Source organism: Saccharomyces mikatae (assembly GCF_947241705.1).
Source record: "Saccharomyces mikatae IFO 1815 strain IFO1815 genome assembly, chromosome: 16".
Taxonomy (NCBI): Eukaryota; Fungi; Ascomycota; class Saccharomycetes; order Saccharomycetales; family Saccharomycetaceae; genus Saccharomyces; species Saccharomyces mikatae.
In genome coordinates this window covers 241,921-256,838 of record NC_079271.1, presented here as the reverse complement: position 1 = coordinate 256,838, position 14,918 = coordinate 241,921, and the positions used below count along the sequence as shown (strand labels likewise).

General features: G+C 38.8%; 11 protein-coding genes across 11 annotated transcripts; 6 read left to right on the top strand and 5 right to left on the bottom strand.

Annotated features, from left to right (window-relative positions):
• Window positions 1-21: 21 nt before the first annotated feature.
• SEC62 (Sec63 complex subunit SEC62) lies at window positions 22-855 on the top strand (the record flags this gene model as incomplete). The annotated part of the gene is made up of 1 exon (XM_056226157.1): window positions 22-855. The coding sequence occupies one exon, from the start codon at window positions 22-24 to the stop codon at window positions 853-855; it is 834 nt and encodes a 277-aa protein (XP_056079903.1).
• A 386-nt stretch (window positions 856-1,241) lies between these two features.
• EEB1 (medium-chain fatty acid ethyl ester synthase/esterase) lies at window positions 1,242-2,612 on the top strand (the record flags this gene model as incomplete). The annotated part of the gene is made up of 1 exon (XM_056226156.1): window positions 1,242-2,612. The coding sequence occupies one exon, from the start codon at window positions 1,242-1,244 to the stop codon at window positions 2,610-2,612; it is 1,371 nt and encodes a 456-aa protein (XP_056079902.1).
• A 52-nt stretch (window positions 2,613-2,664) lies between these two features.
• Window positions 2,665-3,756, bottom strand: PNG1 (peptide-N4-(N-acetyl-beta-glucosaminyl)asparagine amidase; the record flags this gene model as incomplete). Its single annotated transcript, XM_056226155.1, has 1 exon — window positions 2,665-3,756. The coding sequence occupies one exon, from the start codon at window positions 3,754-3,756 to the stop codon at window positions 2,665-2,667; it is 1,092 nt and encodes a 363-aa protein (XP_056079901.1).
• Window positions 3,757-3,947: 191 nt separating this feature from the next.
• On the top strand, window positions 3,948-4,154 carry ERI1 (Eri1p; the record flags this gene model as incomplete). The annotated part of the gene is made up of 1 exon (XM_056226154.1): window positions 3,948-4,154. The coding sequence occupies one exon, from the start codon at window positions 3,948-3,950 to the stop codon at window positions 4,152-4,154; it is 207 nt and encodes a 68-aa protein (XP_056079900.1).
• A 98-nt stretch (window positions 4,155-4,252) lies between these two features.
• MSY1 (tyrosine--tRNA ligase MSY1) lies at window positions 4,253-5,734 on the bottom strand (the record flags this gene model as incomplete). The annotated part of the gene is made up of 1 exon (XM_056226152.1): window positions 4,253-5,734. The coding sequence occupies one exon, from the start codon at window positions 5,732-5,734 to the stop codon at window positions 4,253-4,255; it is 1,482 nt and encodes a 493-aa protein (XP_056079899.1).
• A 213-nt stretch (window positions 5,735-5,947) lies between these two features.
• On the top strand, window positions 5,948-6,289 carry MGR2 (Mgr2p; the record flags this gene model as incomplete). The annotated part of the gene is made up of 1 exon (XM_056226151.1): window positions 5,948-6,289. The coding sequence occupies one exon, from the start codon at window positions 5,948-5,950 to the stop codon at window positions 6,287-6,289; it is 342 nt and encodes a 113-aa protein (XP_056079898.1).
• A 322-nt stretch (window positions 6,290-6,611) lies between these two features.
• INA17 (Ina17p) lies at window positions 6,612-7,157 on the top strand (the record flags this gene model as incomplete). Its single annotated transcript, XM_056226150.1, has 1 exon — window positions 6,612-7,157. The coding sequence occupies one exon, from the start codon at window positions 6,612-6,614 to the stop codon at window positions 7,155-7,157; it is 546 nt and encodes a 181-aa protein (XP_056079897.1).
• A 165-nt stretch (window positions 7,158-7,322) lies between these two features.
• Window positions 7,323-8,813, bottom strand: ATG21 (Atg21p; the record flags this gene model as incomplete). Its single annotated transcript, XM_056226149.1, has 1 exon — window positions 7,323-8,813. The coding sequence occupies one exon, from the start codon at window positions 8,811-8,813 to the stop codon at window positions 7,323-7,325; it is 1,491 nt and encodes a 496-aa protein (XP_056079896.1).
• A 297-nt stretch (window positions 8,814-9,110) lies between these two features.
• ELP4 (Elongator subunit ELP4) lies at window positions 9,111-10,490 on the bottom strand (the record flags this gene model as incomplete). The annotated part of the gene is made up of 1 exon (XM_056226148.1): window positions 9,111-10,490. The coding sequence occupies one exon, from the start codon at window positions 10,488-10,490 to the stop codon at window positions 9,111-9,113; it is 1,380 nt and encodes a 459-aa protein (XP_056079895.1).
• Window positions 10,491-11,137: 647 nt separating this feature from the next.
• Window positions 11,138-12,544, top strand: FMP30 (N-acetylphosphatidylethanolamine-hydrolyzing phospholipase D; the record flags this gene model as incomplete). Its single annotated transcript, XM_056226147.1, has 1 exon — window positions 11,138-12,544. The coding sequence occupies one exon, from the start codon at window positions 11,138-11,140 to the stop codon at window positions 12,542-12,544; it is 1,407 nt and encodes a 468-aa protein (XP_056079894.1).
• Window positions 12,545-12,877: 333 nt separating this feature from the next.
• Window positions 12,878-14,854, bottom strand: MSD1 (aspartate--tRNA ligase MSD1; the record flags this gene model as incomplete). The annotated part of the gene is made up of 1 exon (XM_056226146.1): window positions 12,878-14,854. One exon carries the CDS (start codon window positions 14,852-14,854, stop codon window positions 12,878-12,880), a length of 1,977 nt encoding a protein of 658 aa, XP_056079893.1.
• Window positions 14,855-14,918: the final 64 nt, after the last annotated feature.

The following is a 14,918-nucleotide window of genomic DNA, read 5'->3' as shown; positions in this document are numbered from 1 at the left end:
CCAGGCAAACGCACGAGAAACATGTCAACTGTAGATCCAGGTAGCAATTCAAGAGCCAGTATCAATGGGTCTGCGACTGCCATCGCAAGTCTTTTACGCAATCATAAAGACTTAAAGCAGAGGCAGGGATTGTTCCAGGCTAAACAGACGGACTTCTTTCGTTACAAGAGATTCGTTAGGGCACTACATTCCGAGGAGTATGCCAACAAATCTTCAAGACAACCAGAGGTGTACCCAGTTATGCCTTCCACCAAGATCGAAGACCAACTTAAGTCACGTGAAATCTTCATTCAACTCATAAAGGCACAGATGGTGATCCCTGTGAAAAAATTGCATAGTCAAGAATGCAAAGAGCATGGGTTGAAGCCAAGTAAGGACTTTCCGCATCTAATTGTTTCAAACAAGGCTCAATTGGAGGCTGATGAGTATTTTGTCTGGAATTACAACGCCAAGACCTATATGGATTACTTGATCGTTATTGGTGTCGTATCCATCATATTGGCGCTCGTATGCTACCCATTGTGGCCACGGTCCATGAGACGCGGCTCCTATTACGTGTCTCTGGGTGCCTTTGGCATCTTGGCAGGCTTCTTCGCTGTCGCTATCTTAAGATTGATCCTATACGTTTTATCATTAGTTATCTATAGAGATGTTGGCGGGTTCTGGATCTTCCCCAACCTGTTCGAAGACTGTGGTGTGTTAGAGAGTTTCAAGCCATTTTATGGCTTCGGTGAGAAGGATACCTACAGCTACAAAAAGAAGCTGAAAAGAATGAAGAAAAAACAAGCCAAGAGGGAAAGCAATAAGAAAAAAACTATCAATGAGGTTGTCAGTGAAAAATCCGAACAAAACTAAAACTCCTCTGTTCTATATAGCTCTGCTCTGTAAACTTTCTATATTGTAACCTTCTCATGACATGTACACATGTACAAGACTTCGAGGCAACCACCTACCTGCTTTACATCGCTTATAGTGAATAGTTTTAGATTTGAAGATTATCGCTCCTGCTAAAAGATACATTCCACACACCACATAATTAACGGCTATTGTCACTCAAAATCCGATCGGCTTTAATATTCTGCCACCGAAAGGTCTCTATATAGAAGCCATTTGCTGACACTTGCATATAGAAGCTGATTATATAAAAGGATCCGCAAATTGGTTGCCTACTGAGCTTGTCATCGTTCTAAAAGTCTACAAAAAAACCAAGATACCATTTATTTTCACAACAGCTAAATAAAATGTTTCGCTCGGGTTACTATCCAACTATCACTCCAACTCACTGGGGCTATAACGGAACTGTTAAACATGTGCTAGGAGAGAAGGGAACTAAGGCTTTGGCTTTCAGAGACTCCAAGTGCCAGATTCCGCTTCATGAATTTGTAACGAAGCACGTGCCCACGCTAAAGGATGGTGCAAATTTTAGGCTAAACAGTCTGCTTTTCACTGGTTATTTACAGACACTCTACATGTCAGGCGGTGATTTTTCCAAAAAATTTCAGGTATTTTATGGCAGAGAAATAGTAAAGTTTTCAGATGGAGGAGTTTGCACTGCTGATTGGGTCATGCCTGAATGGGAGAAAACTTATTCCTTCAATTCTGAACAAGCAACTTTTGATGAGAAGTTATTCTCAAGCGTTGAAAAGATTACCCATCCAAAAGATTGGCCTCGTCTCCATCCTAGAACTAGGCATTTATCCTCCGAAGAACTTGAAAAATGCCATTCTAAGGGCGACTCTTATCCATTAGTAGTGGTGCTTCATGGCCTTGCTGGCGGGAGTCATGAACCTCTCATCAGGGCTTTATCCGAAGATCTATCAAAAATCGGTGACGGCAAATTCCAAGTTGTGGTCCTCAATGCTAGAGGTTGCTCAAGATCCAAGGTGACCACTCGTAGGATTTTTACCGCACTACATACAGGTGATGTGAGAGAGTTTCTGAACCACCAAAGAGCCTTATTTCCTCAAAGGAAATTATATGCAGTGGGAACATCATTTGGAGCTGCTACGCTAACAAACTATTTGGGTGAAGAAGGAGATAACTGTCCACTGAATGCTGCGGTTGCCCTCTCAAATCCTTGGGATTTTGTACACACTTGGGACAAGTTGGCTCATGATTGGTGGTCCAATCATATTTTTTCCAGAACATTAACGCAGTTTTTGACGAGAACGGTCAAAGTTAATATGAATGAGCTACAGGTACCCGAAAACTTCGAAGTTCCAAAAAAACCAACGGTTGAGGAACCAGTCTTTTATACATATACTAAGAAAAATCTGCAGAAGGCTGAAAAATTTACAGACATATTGGAATTTGATAGTCTTTTTACCGCCCCGTCGATGGGCTTGCCGGACGGCTTAACATACTATAGAAAGGCAAGCTCGATAAATAGATTGCCTAACATCAAAATTCCAACCTTGATAATTAATGCAACGGATGATCCAATTACCGGCGAAAACGTCATTCCATACAAACAAGCCAAAGAAAATCCTTGTGTACTATTATGTGAGACTGATTTGGGCGGCCATTTGGCTTATCTCGATAAAGAAAACAATTCTTGGTTAACTAAGCAAGCTGCTGAGTTTTTGTGCAGCTTTGATGTGCTTGTTTTATAAAAAGTGTTCTTAGATAAAATTCCTTAAATATAATAATCTGTTATTTTTGTTTCTATTTACCGTCTTCCCCCCGTTGTGCCTTCCAGTCTACCGATCCACTTTTTCTACCAAGATTAGATGTCTTTGAAGCAGCAGCACTATTTTTTGTTTCTGTTTCCTGCACTCTTCCTTTGATGAATTCTATCTGTTCCTGCTCATCACGACATGCCAGTTGGAATATCTCGTCATCATTCGACGAAGACCTTAACTTTTTAGTTATATATTGACACAGAAATTTTAGATCTTCTTCCTTAATTTGATCTCTGGGTAGCTCATTCTGAAGGATATATCGTTTGCTAACGTCAACAACACCATCTTTACCGAATGCAATACAGTAACTCATTTTCTTATTCCAGTTAACTGAATAAATGAATGGTTGATCAAATGACTGCTCACAAGAGTCAATGTGAATCCATCTATTCAAATGTGATGAAAAGTATTCACACCAAACATGATCTTCTCTATTCCAGATGTAGCGAACATCTAGTCCGAATGATTTCAAAATTAAAGTGAATAGGTTGCACCATTCACCACACCTACCGTTTCTTGTCTGTAGTAACTTAATTGGGTCGTTATAACGAGGAAATCTAGTGATGTTAGCACATTGGTTGCATTTATAGACTTCAACAGTTCCACAATTGAATTTAGATTCTTCTTCATTGGGCCCTTGAGTGCTCACAAATGTCATATTTTCTGAAGTGTTCTGGCCACAATGCTGACAATCTGGCTTGTTGCACCATTTGAAAAAATCTTGTTTGAAGTAGCGAAGCAATTCTTTTACTAGGTAATCTGTGTATGCGCTTTCCCCCTCTGCATGCTCATCTTTAGCAACTTCATCGTCAACGTTTTTATAGATAAGATCAAGATCTAATGTCTCCAACACTATAGAATGCCATGTCGGATTATCATAAACTGTACAAAGATTTTGACTCTGCCCCAATAGTCCTTGTGCGAATTGGTTCGAATGAATCAAGTTCTGAAACTTCATATTCTCTACAGGTACAGCTTTCTTGAATTTTGAAAGTATGAAATCTTTATATTTTATCAACAACATATTGGCTATTGAATCGAAATCGATATTTTTTTTCTTGGATATCTGTTGCATTCCTGCTCTATCTCTTGACTTGTTTATGCTGTTTTATTCTTTCCATATCTTTACTCAACGCATCCTTTTTTCTGCGCTACATACAGAGAAGAATACCTTGCATATAGTTGCAAAATGTCAATCCTGCACAAGAACACTTGAAAGTTAACAACAAGGCTATCTCATTTATATGGCGACAAATTCATAAACACATGAGAACACGTAACCTAGGATTCTTGGTTTTAGGGTTTACTTACTCGGTACTCCTAATTAGTTTTGCCACATTTTATTGGTTGCGCAACAGTGAATCTTTACTGTACTATTGGTGTGTGATACTGCTATGTCCTGCGACCCTCTGGTTATGGGCACTCATATCCTGGTGCGATAGTGAAATGTTTGCAAGCAGTAAAGATGAATAATCGTTTATAACCTTATTTACAAGTTCCTGGTGATGATATGGTGTAGCGTCATCATACATAAGTCTATTTATTTATACACGCACCTTATATTATTCTTTCTAAGGCATTTCTATTATGAAACATCTCTGCTTTCCTATTCTCATTATCAATACTCGATCATCTATTAAGAACGGAGCCAAATTAGAAATGTTCTCGTTAACTTTAGTTCTCGAATAATGTAAATAAACACTTCCTTGGGAGATTTTTCTCCTGGCTTCTGATACCGAACAGTCTATTAATTTACAAATTAATTTGATTAGGTCATCCTTCCTATTAGCATGTTGCAAAATTCGAGCCTTTTCGCACAGTTCAATTAACTTGCTAGCAGATAAGGTTTCGTCATAACGTCCAAAAATAACATTAGAAAGTGCTTCTGATTCCGAACCAGATCCAACTCCATATAGCATATCTGTTACCTCTTTAGCTAAGAAAGCTTGACCGTGACGTAAATTAGGAGATTTTCCATGCGATTCCACAACTGAATTGATTTCATTTGAATCTAAAAAGGTGAACATTTTCAAAAACTTGGGCACATCAGCATCCAAAGTGTTGAAGAAAAATTGGTAAATGTCATATGCTGTATTTACTTTAGGGTCGATGAAAACAGCATTTCCAGCACTTTTCCCAAACTTCTCTCCTGTCGCCGTTGTCAACAAGGGTACGGTGACGCCAAATGGCAAACCATTTTTTTGTATAGGCTGCATCCTATTTATAAGATCAATTCCTGCTGTTATATTTCCCCATTGGTCGTTACCACCTACTTGTATAGTCACGTTTTCTTCCTTGTACAAGTGGTAAAAATCGTAGGCTTGTAGAATTTGATAAGTAAATTCGTTGAAACCAAGGCTGTTTTTGGTTTGTAGCCTGGAAGAAACTGAATCTCTCGCTAACATTGACTGTACCCTAATGTGTCCACCAAAATCAGCTAAAAAATCTAACATTTTAATATCTTTCCACCAGTTGAAATTGTTCCTTGGCGTGTACTCTCCAGAAGAAACATCTCTTGTGAGAGCATATCGGTTTCTGTAATATTCTAATCCGTTTCTAAAAAACCTTTGCAGTTGTTGCGATATAGACGTAACATTGTTTTGCCTGATCTCGTTCTTCATAACGTCTCTCTCAGTCTTCCTCCCGCTAGGGTCCCCAACTTTTCCTGTTGCTCCACCTATGACAGTCACAATGTCGTGACCTTTTACATAAAAGTGTAACAGAACCATCAATGGAACTAGATTTCCCAAATGCAGTGACTGAGCAGAGGGATCCACTCCACAATAAAGCTTGATCTTGTCATCGCTGTTTAACCTCGTCTGGAGGGCGACCTCTGGCTGTGAGACCTGACATACTAAACCTCTCTGTTTCAGTTCATCCAGGATATTTTCACTTTGAGAGTTCAATGTTTCTCGTACTTCTGAAGGGCTAACCGTTTGAGAATAAAATCGAACCTTGTGGCATGCTATCGCTCTTAAGTAATGACAAGTTACTTGAGGGACGAACCTTTTACTACTGTTAAGCAAATATCTACAGCTTCGTAATTCGAGCATAACTGAATATGACTAACTGTAGACGGCTGTGCTAAATTGAAAACTGGAACTCCCTTCTTAACGTCATGAGCCAACCACTTTTTATTTTCTTTTATAAAGTGCCGAACATGACCAACAATTAGCAAACAGACTCCATAAAAGGAAGCACCGCACAGTACAGAAAATCATATACACGCAAGTAGAGCAATATCTCCAAATCCATAAGAATAAGCGATGCCACCTCTTCCACAAAATTATGCACAGCAGCAACCCTCAAATTGGGACAAATTCAAAATGGGTTTGATGATGGGTACCACCGTCGGTGTTTGCACAGGAATTCTTTTCGGTGGATTTGCCATTGCAACTCAAGGTCCAGGTCCTGACGGTGTGGTTAGAACACTAGGGAAATATATTGCTGGTTCAGCAGGTACTTTTGGGTTATTTATGTCCATCGGATCTATAATCAGAAGTGATAGCGAACTTGGTCCAGTTCCTAACCCTAATCTGAACCTACAACAACAGGCAAGACTTGAAATGTGGAAGCTACGTGCCAGGTATGGTATACACAAGGATTGAAAGAGAAATTTGCATACTCACGCCTCTTTCATTCTTTGGTTTCTTAAACACCGTTACTTATTTATCTACTTTTATTTAAGTTAACTATTCACCTGTTTGTAATTCTCTCAATACCATGTATTTAAAATTCACAATGATAAAACCTGTTTAATTGGTGTATTTGTATGCGTGAATGACACGCCATGTGTATATTCTTCAACATCTTTTATTTAGTGGGGTCACTAACGGCAAGAATTATAAAATGCAGTCTTCACTAACCTACTCTGCCACATATGAAAACTACAAGAAAAAAAGCTGAAAACTGGAGTATATAATAGACACCATGTTAAAGAGAAGTTTCAATGTTGTCACTTGTGTGAGCAGGAGCAAACTATCATCTACAAAAGTCGTTGTTTGCCAATATAAGAGTCTTTTAAATAACCAGCAAAGATATACTTCAACTTCGCCACGAAAAGAAATCAAAAGTTTAGAGGACTTAGTGAACTTAAATTCTTTGGATGGTGTTGACACTGACCTAATACGCAATTTGATTAATGAGCGTACTACAGAGCTGAATATCAAGAAGGAGTTAGATATGCTCAAGAAATTTTCTCAAGAGGAAGAATCAGGACACGATATCCCTGTGAAAAGGTTCATTAGACCTCTTTGGATGTTCGTATTGATGGGATCTTCTGTATATTTACTGCTCCACTTCACTTGGTGGAAGTTAGAACATGATGAGAGGGAGAATCAGTTAAAGAATGAGGTAGAAACCTTAGAGGACCAGCTAAATGAATTAATAAGTCAAAATAAAATTTCCCACGATGCAGAAAAAGAAAGCACTGAATCGGTCAGTACGAAGCGTTGGTATGAAAAATGGTTTTGGTGATGTTTCCTCGTCATTGTCTGGTTGGCTTCGTGTGTGTCTTTTCCTAAAATATACCCTTGCCTGCATACATAGCTTTATAATATGTCAAAAAATACTGCCTCATTTGGCTAAAATCATAGACGAAATACGTAAGATATCTGTTAAAGTTATGAAACCACATATATACTACGTGAATTTGTTATTTTTAGTCAAAACACACTCACCAGGTCTTGACGGAATGCTATATATACTGAAGGTTCCATCATCCGAGGCAACATAAACTTGATTAGGAAATTCATCGGGAAACCCTAAACAACACCTTTTCGATTCATTAACTGTTATACGAGCAAAATTACGGCTTAGATTCTGATTTGGTATCGACGATTTTATTTTCTTGGAGAAATAATTCGCAATTCTTGGCTTTGAGAGAGATATTTCTTTTGCGGTGCTCATACTGGGGTTAGAATTTGCTGCTAGTATTTCCTCCTCTTCATTCCACTGACCATTGCTAGAAGTATCTCCAACGAGACTATTAGAACCTTCATCAAGTTTAAAAATATGAATAGTGTCTGTATCACCTACACATCCAATCATAGTCATACTCTTATCGAAAGCCAGCTGATATAAATTGCATAATCTGGTGCCGCGCCTAAATTCTTTAAACAATGATCTCGAAGACATATAATCTGAATCTACACCCGTATGAAAAACCCTTATTATGGTTCCTTTGTCAGATGCTGTGGCAAGCAGTTTACCGTCATGACTTACTGCTAAGCATGCAACATTTCCCTTATGTACAGAATTCAAGTAGTTAATTGGGGTCACGTTCAGTGTGTCATAAATTACCACATCATATAATGCTTCCGTGTTGGGCTTATTTTTCTTAGGTGAGCTGTATGCAGTAAAGCACAATATACTTCTATCATCGTTACTTAAAACCATTCTTGGCCTTATTTTACTTCTCAAAGAGTTTCTTCTACTTCTCACACCGGTATTAGAGCCATTCACTCCCTTGTGCGTGGCATTCGATAGTAAATTACTAGCTGTTCTGTTCAAATTTGCAGTGTCTCCTTCTAAAGCACCCGAGTTCGAAACGTTTAAGGATGAATTAGCTTGTGACCTCTTGTAATGATCTTCCCAAAGATCGATAGTTTCTAATGGCTTCATACAAGATATATCATAGATGAATATTTGGTCACTTTCAAGAAGTACGCACATTCGTTTCCTATTCATAACCACATCGACAATTTCGTGTGGGAAAACTATTTCACAAATGGTAGATTTTCTTTTCGTGTTCACAATCTTGAGTTTCTTACCTTTGTTTAAACCTTGTCCTCTATCTGCGATTGCAATAAGGCTCGTTGAAAACAGCATCTCAATAACAAACTCTCCTTCTTTCAGTATATTTCCTGTAACGAGGGCATTATCCTCACTATCTTCCTCATCCTCTATATCACCGCGATCGCGGGAACCATTGCTTATCAATATACTGTCCTCATTATTCTGTGATTCTGAGTTTGTAGCTGTATCATTGCTGTTTGAATTCCTGTTTTTTGAGTTCTTAGTGTCAATTTCAAAGCATTTACCAAAGGGGTCACAGTTATAAATCGAAATTTGGTGCGATGATGCGGCCACTACACAGCATGTCGCATCTTGATTGAATTGTAGTACTTTCATATTCTATTCTATACGAGTATTCCAAAATCCAGCGGCCGGGAGTTCTGCTTCTTTTGTTGCAATCTCTCTAGCTTCCCCTCCCTTTAAGTCAATAATCATTTCACTTTTTCATATTTTGACATCCAGCCGGTACCATTTTTACGTTCAGCGTCCACTGATGGGACCCAGGAAAAAGGTAATGAGTATATAATGTTTGTACCTAAAGCATAGTAAATAAAAAAGTAAAACAGTAAAAAAATTCTTGAAAGGGGATACTTTAAATTCCTCGTAAATACCTCGTACATTGAACAAAAACGGTCAATAGTCTAGCGAAATCTTGGTCTTCTTTACTGGTACATTGTGTGAAATTTCATTTGCACTATCTGAATGTGAATGGGAATGTGATTGTTCCACATCGCCAGAACCTTCCACATCATCGACAGGTATACCCCATTCTTCTATCTCAAACTTCTTCCTACCGTTTCTGAACGCCCATTCAGATTTTAGGACTCTCATTTCCCCACGGTCTGTAAAAACTGGTAGTTTCAATATGTGCACTAGTCCATGCTGAATCTTTCTCGGTTGAGACTTATAGACACGTTCTAAAAACTGAGACATCTCTTGATTAAAAGGCTCTAAATCAATAACAGAATCGAACATGTTTCTCAACAGTACCAGTAATGGAGGAGTGATAATATCTGTGGATATCGAGGCAAACAGTACAATCCTTTCACTGTATTTCTTGACAAGGCTTCTCATACCGTGCAATAACCCGATTATCTCAGATGATGCAAACATTTTGGGTGGATACATTGCTGGATGTAGCAACGAGGGAACAACAACTCTGATAAGTTTCTTGTCGTTCTTTTTAATAATCTGTTCCATTTGGCTTAGAATGGTCGAGATTGGTTGGGTTGGGGCGATGAATGTTAGTTCAGATGCAATGGGAGCAGGCATCAGGCGAGTTGTGATTTCAAACTGGTGGTTGTAGTCCTTGTACTCTGAATTTTGTTGAATGTCGTTCTGGTCTGGGGAACCCAATCTCTTTTCATCTGCCAGCTTATACTTCCATGCAATTTTCAAGTCTTTATATCTCGAAGGTGTAGATCTTTGGGTTTGGTTCAAATTTTGGACGGTCACTTTCGATTCCTCTTTGGAAATTAGAGTCTTTTTCATTTGCTTACGGGATCCCTTGTAAATACCAGGTAGCTCCTTCGCAAATATTTGGTTCAATGACAAAACAATGACATGTGTGTCACCATTTCTAGTTTTATCGGCACTGTTATCCGCGATTCTGTTATGAACAATCCCTTGGGCGGCGAATAGTTTGCCGAGAATGGAATGGAATTCAGTTGTAGTCTGCTCCTCCACCAATAGGGAGTTTCCTAAGGGCAACCCCATGTGACCCAATATATTGTCCAAGTCAGCGCTCCCCGTCGAGGTCGTAGGTTGAGACGTTGCAGGAGAAGGCCTAATGCCCACATGTGTATTGTCTAGGCTACCTGTTGTCAAGGGTTCATCTACGATATTTAACCTTGTTAATCTTTCTGTGGTGTCATGCAAGGTGACATTTCCAGGGACTCTTTTGTTGGGTGCCCTCAATGGTATTGAGGAAGTTCGTGGAGGACCTCTCACGAGTGAATTTCTTGGTCTACTACCCCTATCATTCAGCACTTCTCCTCTCTTACGAAATGACATTGTACAGTGAATATTTCAGTTCACAATGTTGCCAATACAACCTTGCTCTTTGCACATTATCTTTCAATCGGTCAACCTCATCGATCACTACAAGCATGGTTTTTATTATTTAACAATTAGAGATCAACCTCGCGCACTTTACCCGGTCTAGTGTCAAATGCCATCAATTTAATGATACTACTACTAGACATAAGAGTGATCTACAAGGAGAAACGAGGAACTAATGTTGTCCTCAATTGTTGCTTAGGATATTTTAAGCTCCGAGCAAGTTGAAGTGTGAATCAAATGGCAGGCGATGGCAGGCTAAACTCCAAACGACCGTAACAGTGGCCTAGGTCTTTGTCTCGATATATGCTAGGATTACGAGAATTCTTGATGATAATATCCTAAAACACTATGATGAGGTATTTTTCTATTTATAATAAGAACAATCAAATCTTTTGGTGACAGACTTTTCATTCTCACACATTTTTTTTTCTGAATACTTTTAAGACCTACTTCCTCTTTTTTTTCCACTTTTTTTCATTACTGTCGTTAAGCAGTTCCCGAAGATTCACTACTGATGCTTGACAAAAACGGTTCTGAAAAATAACTAAATAGCATGTAACCTAAATTACTGAAGGACTACACTCCTGTATGTGCGCCAAATGAATTTTGTTACCCACCATGTTCCAATGAGACCTATTCTCCATATGAGATTAGCGGCTTCCCATGAATCCAAAATGTTCAGATCGCAGATATCATGGTCGTCTTTCAGAAGAAATATTTCCCAAAAGTCGAACCCTATACAAAAATGCTCGAGAAAATACGTACGAATACTTGTGTTATCCGTTTTGGTACCTTACACAGGATATGCATTTTATGTATCTTTAGCCACAATGAAGCAAATCGATTTAAGAAATGAAATGTGCCAAAGGTTAGAGGATAAAAATAGCGAGGTCACTTATAAGGGATCGTTGTTAAAATACAGCCCTTTGGAAGTTTTGGGTCGATTTGAAAACCCATTTGAAGAATATAGAATTCAAACCGTTTTCGAATTCTTCGCTAATAGAGTGTTCGAACTATTCGAAAGAAATAGGGGAGGTATCCCACCTGATGTACATCAAATGAACAAGTTGATGCCCGTACATAAGCCTACGTGGGGCCCTGAATTTGTGGACGTTGACCCTGCTGTGGAAACTGCATGGCCGTTAGAATGTAAAGTATTAGATGAATCGCACACATCTACCTCCGTGACGGAAAACGAAGGACCAAAGTGCCCCGTCTATAACACGTGGCTGGGTCAGTCATGCAATTACACGGTCTATAACGGATTGAGGATATTGACAGATCCTCTATTCAGTGACTATCTCATTCATAAGACATTGGGTCCTAAAAGAATCACCCAGATGCCCTCTCAAATTAGCGACGTGCCTAAGCCAGATATTATTCTCGTCTCTCACAATCATCCGGATCACTTAGACTCAGAAAGCTTGCAATATTGGAGTGGTGAAGACTCCCCCTTATGGGTAGTACCCAAAGGAATGAAATCATATATGACAAGCAATGGCTGTGATAACGTCCTTGAATTATCTTGGTGGGAAACCTTGCAAGTAAGGAAGAACAACGAGGTATATCACATATCGGCCACCCCGGCCATGCACTGGTCAGGAAGGTCCCTCTTAGATACAAATAAATCTCTATGGTGCTCTTTTTTACTAACTCATCGCGGCACTCCTATACTTTTCCATGCTGGTGATACTGGATATGTGAAGGATTTATTCGTAAGAATCAAAGAACGTTTTGGAAAAGGCTGTAAATTAGCATTATTGCCATGTGGCCAGTACTGCCCCGAGTGGCATCAAAAACCACGGCATATCAATCCTCAAGAAGTTCTCAAGATTATGAAAGATTTAGAAGCTCGAAATGTATTAGGTGTCCATTGGGGGACCTTTGTATTAAGCGGAGAATATTTCTTGGAACCAAAAGAAAAATTAGAAATGCTGGCCGAATGGGGTGGACTTAAAGGCCGTTGTTACTGTCCTGAGCTAGGGAAAACAGAACGGTTTGACTAGTTTTAACGCTGGTGTTTGTATTTCCAGCTTCCATGTATATATCCAAAAGTTACAGTGAACTTTGTTCCTGGATCATCAACTTCCCGAATCTTTTATAACTTAATGATTTTGTATTCTTCATGAACGTTTACATGATACACCACACAACTCAATAAAGGCTCCAACACTCGCTTGATAAAAATATAAGCTCACACAATGAACATCTGTTATTGTTGCATCTCCACATAAACAGGATAAAAAACGTAGGCATGATACTTATGATATTTACAAAAAAAACCTACATAGTATAATCACGGCGAGTTTATCTTATTTCTCTGTAACATTGACTTCTCCTCACTTTTTTGAATAGTTATATTTGATATTATAGACTTCCAGAGCATTCTCAGATATCACACTTGGACTTTTGACAACCAAATCTGCTCCAGTAACACTCTTCGGAAAGGCAATTACATCCCTTATGCTCTCAGTACCACAAATCATGGCGCACATCCGATCAAATCCAATAGCAAATCCAGCATGTGGTGGTGTACCCATATCGAAGGCGTTTAATAGATGACCAAACAATGCGTAAGCATTATCTATCTTGAGAATATTCTCAAAAATATAGTCTTGTAATTTTGGATCATGAACTCTTGTTGAACCCCCACCTAACTCCACGCCATTAACCACAAAATCATAATGCTGGCCCAAACATTTCGCCGGTGTTTTCTCTAACTTTTCGTAGTCACTAAGCTTCACCATAGTGAAAGGATGGTGAGTAGAGCATAGCTTATCCTTTTCGTACTCTGGATACGAAATTTTTCCCTCTTGGTCAGGCGTTTCTTCCACTGTAACCGGTGAAAATAATGGGAAATCAACAATCCATGAAGCAACATCTCTATTGACACTATGGTAGAGATTCCTCCCATATTCACTTTGCAAAACCAACTGTCTTAATCTTCCTAGAGGGGTGGGATTCTCAAAAATGGCATGGTTTGGCTCTCTTGTACAACCGCATAAAATGTCCCCTTTTTTCAGTTTTAAAAATTTGGTTATTAGATGAGGGTTTTCAAAAGTAGCAATAGCGTGAAAATTCTCAAACCATTTTGATTGAGCTTGTTCTTCATTCTCAACTGGGAGTACAATTGGAACTCTATAGTTGTAATTATTTCTATTTGTCAGAAACGACCATCGTTTTCTGTACTCTTCCATAGTTGAAAAAGCATTTCTCAGTATAATGACTTCGAAAACGGGGAATTTCTTGTTCAAATGACTAAATGCATTAAATTCGCCTAAATTAATAATTTTCAGATCGGGTGCCCTCAAGTCTGGTTTGTCAATGCCATATTGAGACATTGCTTGCTCGTAAGGCATACGAAATACAGATACTGTGCCGTCTTCTTTTTTAACTGGTACTAATGTACCATGACTGTTTAAGGTCAATAATCCTCCCTTTTCAGAAAATTTACCCCATACCTCAGAAATGGTCATTTCAATGACCTTCATGACGTCTTCAGAATTAGCAAAGGCCATTTCAATATCAACTTGAGTAAATTCGGGCTGCCTATCCGCTCTTAAATCTTCATCTCTGAAGCATCTTGCCATTTGATAATATCTGTTGATGCCACTGGCCATCAAGAGCTGCTTATATTGTTGAGGACTCTGGTTTAGAGCGTAAAATGATGGTCTACCATCAGACCTTTTTGTCCTTGTTGGTACTAAAAATTCTCTAGCGCCTTCTGGGGTAGCTTTGAATAAAATTGGAGTCTCTACCTCTGTAAAGTTCAAATTATTAAAAAAATCTCTTATTTCCTTGGAAATGAATGACCTCTTTTTAAAAAACTTTTGATATTTGGGATTCCTCAGTTGCAAATAGCGGAACTCAGGTGGATACATAGCCGATGATTTGAAATCCTGTAGCTGCGCAGGTTTTTTATTTGAGGTATTCAACACAATAATATCCTCCAATTGCACTTCATACTTATCTGCTTCCTTGTCTGAAAACTTTCTCTTCAAAGAAAGTACACCTCTCACCTGAATCACATCTTCTAAAGTAAAACCTTTCAATAATGATTTGCTATCGACCAATTGGATAATATCACCGTTACAGTCCCTTAAAAGTCCAAAGATTAAATTTTTTCCAATTTTTTTTGGCTTCTGCTCTACCCATCCATTGAGCACTACTGTTTGACCTTCAGGCAGTTCTTTTAACTGTTTGATGGTCGAAGTATCTTTTTTAAAGAGAAATTTTCTTTTGATAGCATTAGCTTCTGGAAAGTGTGCTAACTGCCTGATAACTGTTCGCAAACAAACTCTGGAACGGACCAACATGGTCAAAGCTTGTGATGTTCAATTTCCTAATAAGCATGCACCAGGCTGATTCACAACGGGAAGA